The sequence below is a fragment of the Anser brachyrhynchus genome, assembly GCF_964034855.1.
Source record: "Anser brachyrhynchus genome assembly, chromosome: 1".
In the NCBI taxonomy this organism is placed as follows: Eukaryota; Metazoa; Chordata; class Aves; order Anseriformes; family Anatidae; genus Anser; species Anser brachyrhynchus.
In genome coordinates this window covers 57,614,503-57,619,452 of record NC_137694.1, presented here as the reverse complement: position 1 = coordinate 57,619,452, position 4,950 = coordinate 57,614,503, and the positions used below count along the sequence as shown (strand labels likewise).

Genomic DNA, 4,950 nt, shown 5'->3' with positions numbered 1-4,950 from the left:
AGGCAGGTGCTTATAGTGCTGACCAGAACAGCTCTGCAACGAGTAGAAACAGGCACCATGTTGCATATTTTCTGAAAATGCTCATTTTCAATTTGTGAAACTCATACTTCTTAAAAAGGCCTCTGTTCAGGTGAAGAAAGCAGTTTTCCTCTTGTGCTTGCACATATGCATTCTTGATCTGACATGACTTGCAACCACAAGAGAGCACTCTTTCCTTTGAAGATTTCTCAGCTTCTCCAGAAAGCTAGAGACGTGCCGTATAAGTTTTGCAAACTGCTCGTGAGCTGTTTCAGTTAGACCAGAGCAGCCGAAACAACAAAGCTTGCAGTTGTCTTTTGGATTTCATTGTGAAAAGCCTTTGGGTAGTTTTCAGATGACAGAAGATCCTTGGTTCCTGAAAGGGAGGAGTTCTGCCAAAACTTTGAAGATCCCTGTAAACTTTGCAAATTACCCAGCTTTTGGAGACAATTATATCAAACGATATTGTGGATTACAATACATGAGAAGTGTTTAGAGCCTGGAAGATTATTTATGTTTGGCGTTAACTCGTATGGTCATAATTTCAAGCAGGGAGAAAAGGAATACACAGGAACCCTCTTATTATCTTTTGAAATATGAAGATCAGAGGAAAAGAAGGGTTTAATGTGTGGAGTGATGGTCCTCGATACCTGTCTGTAAATTAGCTGGCATCCTGCATCTATAAAAACATCAAGCCTTAGAGCTGATTACCAAGCACAGAGTGGACTTCATGAGTTGTTCGCGGTGCTTTGAGATCTGAGTTTTTACACACCGCAGGAGGAATCTGCAGCCTGCGGGGCAGAGTACCTACACAAATGTTTCCTCCTCGTTTGGATTGATACAAGATTTGGAAGCCAAATTCAGGAGCTGACATTGCACTGGTGAGAAAAGACAGAGCATGGACAGCGGTAAAGAGGATGATGGACTGTTGAACAGGATTGCATTTCCAGGAGCGATGTCCCTGGCTAGCAGCCATGTGCATCCCCACGGGGTCCCCCTGAGAGAGCCCTTCGGGGTTCCCTTCCGCCTGGACCCGTCTTACTGGGAGCAAGCCTACGGTGGGCACGCAGGTCGCATCTCCTACATCCCGTTCCCTGGCTACGTGGGCGTCTATGACTATTCCTTTGAGCCTGCCTTCATTCGAAAGAGGAACGAGAGGGAGAGGCAGCGGGTGCGCTGCGTGAATGAGGGCTACACGCGCCTGAGGGAGCACCTGCCCAAAGAATTTGCTGACAAGCGCCTCAGCAAAGTGGAGACCCTGCGAGCTGCAATAAGCTACATCAAGCACCTGCAGAGCTTGCTGGACTGCCATCCCCTAGGGTCTAACAGTAAGGAAACGCTCTCTGCCAAGGAGCTCCCTGATGGTCCCAGTCCTGGTCCCCTGCGGGAGTGCAACAGTGATGGAGAGTCTAAAACCTCCTCAGCTTCATCCCCCTACAGTGAATTTGAGGAGGCAGGCAGCTAGGAAATGGCCCCCTGGAGACAGAAGCCTTCAAGATCAGCCGAAAACCAAAACTAAAACCCCAGGGATTTTTCTACGGATTAAAATGAGTACCAGGAAAAGGGAAAACAGCTAGGAAAAAAAGATAAAGGTATTTTCAATCTGTCGAAGGACTTTAAATGTTGTCTGCACAAAACTTAAAGATGATTCTTAAGCAAATAGATATTGCTTAGGTTGTTTCAGCTGTGTTACTAAACTTTGGCTTGTTAAAACCAAAGCAACGTTTGCCTTCTACTTTTCATTTAGCTTTTATCCTGTTTGTCTGTTTTCTTTTGCTTTTCACTCGAGGAGACAGCAAAACCAGATAAATCCATTTCAGGAAACTCCCCTCTGCTTTATCCCGCTTCCTCCTTTAAGTTTTATTGTCTGTTTTTCCTGAGTGCTACCCTGACAAATACCGGGTTACAAACATTTGGACTGGGAAAGGTAAGATCTAGGTAACACATCTTTCCCTACATTTTTTTAGAAAACCCAAAGAAATGCTCCTATTTCTGAAAAGACAGTGTTTTTATAAATAAGCCTACATTTGTGAATTAATTTCTTTTACGGCTTCTTCTAAAGTGAAAGAAGCAACTCATGCATTGGACTCTGGCTATTCGGTGATTATCCAAAGGATAATTTTCAGGAAAAGAAAGTTGGACTCTTTCACTCGAATCCATTCTAGAAAGTGGTAGACAGAGATTTGTAAAACTGCACCTATAAAAGCAAAGCTCCATTCGTGATACAGAAAAATGTTGCTAGTCTGTTTCTTTATTTTCTGAAAACTGAGTTGTACACAAACTAGTCCTGACTGTGTCTTTTTGACAGGTCAGAAATTATATGCTTAGAAACGTGTTCCTGTAGAGGTTAAGTCCTGAAAGGTCCAGAAATGTACATTAAATTAATGTACAGAAAGGGTAACATTAAATATATCAGTTTATATCTGCATGAAAATGTAGGTATTTCTCCTTTTGATCAGAATGTTGCATTACTTTTTCAAAGAATATACCTTTTCAAACTGATATCTCAAAATGTATGAAATACTTACAATTTGAACAATGTCTACTTAAAATGAGAACTTTTCTCCAAATTGATCAAAAAATCTTTGTTTTTCTAAGGCAAGATTAAATTAACATTTAGCTATGTGCTTAAATCCGATTCTGAATTTGGGGTAAACTCCTTCTTACATTTTGCACAAACTTTTCAAACATCTGCTTTTTTTGGCCTCATGTTGGTGAGATGGTTTTGTATCTTTTTGTCTTTCCTTCACATATGCTGACTGACCACCTGAAAAAAATACTTGTGTATAAATGAGAACACATACTGACTAAATACCTCAATTTTATGTGTCCATAAATTTCATTTAAATAATAAAAAAAAAGGAATATATTCTGGCTGTGGTTTGGTGGTGTTTGTTTGTCTGTTTTTTTGTTTTGTTTTGTTTTTGTTTTCACTTTCAGTGGGTAATGAATGGGACATCACTGCTTGCAGGAACAACGAATGTTCAGTAAAGAATAAAGAAAATGGATAGGAAGTGCAGACAAAGTACTACCTATGAAACTAAATTTTTAGCCTAGGTTTTTAAACCTAGATAGGGAGGTGGTTTGTGCTGTTGGCATCTAATCAAAATTATTAGGTATAAAAATAATGTGCTGATTTCTAGCATACTGCTATGAACATTTGCGCACTTTTATCTATCGAGTGCCTCCTTTCATGTACCTGCAGTGGAGTTACTTGGGTCTAGCTATTGCTAGAGCTTTGATCCCAATTATTTCTTCTTAATTCACAGCCAATAGTTTTGAAAAACACTTAGGCAAACCACACACAATTCAGAAATTGAAAGAGCCTAAGTGAGCAAGTGGCTCAGATCATTCACTCAGCCTGAGCATACTGAAGTGGCACTGTTAAAAATGTCAGTGGCAGTCACAAGCTTTGTCCTTTATTCTTTGGGTGGTAGACAGGTTCCTTTTCTAAAGACTATTTCATTTTTTGTAAGAGCTGTTACTTTTGCAGGTCTGTTTCCCAGACCCAAAGAGTTTAAGCACAGTTACCTGGACAGTTCTCGCTAAGGATCTAGAGCTGAAGCACTAATTTTGGGGTGCACAAGCATTTGTGTTTGTTATCCAAGAAAGAAGAGAAGTGTAAGGTAGTGGTAGGAATATCTGATCAGGTTCTGCTATTTTTATAGGTTTTCTTCTTCCCTTTGTGGCCTCTGAGAAGAGATTCAAACTCTCTCTCTGCCTTAGTTTTGAGATTTCTGGAAATATGGTAACCAGTGGTAACTATCAGCAAGCCTGAATTGCGTTTCTCCCTCTAAACAGAGATTAAATCTCTGTTATCTGTGAAAAAATATATGCTTCCTCAGAGTACCTGAGTCAAATTCTGTGAAACACATAGTTGTTTGTAAAGCACTTCAAAGATGAAAAGCACTTAACGTACATATGTATAATGACAGTAAGTAACCAAATCAAACTAACCCAGTGAAAATAAAAATGACCAGAATGCCTGTTACTTTCCAGGCAGGAAGCATCAGATAACTCTCCAAATAAATTTTTCGGTCAGATGCTTATCACGGAGGTTTGACCTCTGCGTTGACATATCCAAGAGCCATAATCCTGTGTTTCCAAATCCCAGAGGGAGAGTAGGGCATGCTGCCTTCTCAGTGATCAGCTAGTCCAGCTGGACAGAGAAGCAGACTGAGCCATGGCTCTGCCCCCTTTAGCTTCATCTCACGTGGGATGTGCCTCAAGGGGCGTCTAACCGATGGGGGAGAATCTCGACTGTGGGCCTGTGCTTGACCATTGCTGCTGTAGGGTCACCCTTCCCATGCGAGGTGCAGGCTGATCTGCTGCATATCTAGATGGGACTGGTTTATTTCTTGTATATCCTTAATAATCTGCAGTCAGAACCAAGCCTGGATTTTGTGAAATAATATTTTGGGAAAGACCCCCGGGCCTCACGTCAAGAAGACTGGTTAAAAACTCTATATATTAATAAAAATATGTTTATATACACATTTCAGATTTTACATTTCACTCTTTAACAGCTCTGGAGATGTCCTTAATGTACCTCCTGACCCAACCTCAATGCTGAAGCTGCAAAAACTAGATTATCACAGGTAGCTTAATTTAATTTTAAAGGAAAATGAGTTTCTGGATGAAAATGAAGTTCTTTCTGTGCAAAAAATCTGTGACAGGTTGAACCACTCCTAGGGAGGTTGTACATTTCCTTTCTCCCGGTTCCTGCTGGCATGCAAACTTCTTGCACACTTCTAGCACAGGGAAGTAGAAGAAAGCTAAAGATTTCCCAAATATGGATCAGCACTTCCTACATGTGTCAACAAAGGTTTCAAGTGAATGCTTCATTTCAAAAGCTTCTTAAGCTGTTTCTGTCTAGACAAAGGTTTTCTTCAAAGCTTCTAAAGTGTATCATTATGAGACTTTGAAAGCAGA

The 4,950-nt window shown here is 40.6% G+C and overlaps 1 protein-coding gene across 1 annotated transcript; it reads left to right on the top strand.

Moving 5' to 3' along the window:
• Window positions 1–299: 299 nt before the first annotated feature.
• ASCL4 (achaete-scute family bHLH transcription factor 4) lies at window positions 300–3,229 on the top strand. Its single transcript, XM_080577172.1, has one exon. The coding sequence runs from the start codon at window positions 917–919 to the stop codon at window positions 1,481–1,483; it is 567 nt and encodes a 188-aa protein (XP_080433298.1). The 5' UTR covers window positions 300–916; the 3' UTR covers window positions 1,484–3,229.
• Window positions 3,230–4,950: the final 1,721 nt, after the last annotated feature.

Coding starts and splice junctions, on each gene's coding strand:
- ASCL4 (XM_080577172.1), top strand. CDS start 917: ATGGACAGCGGTAAAGAGGATGATGGACTGTTGAACAGGATTGCATTT.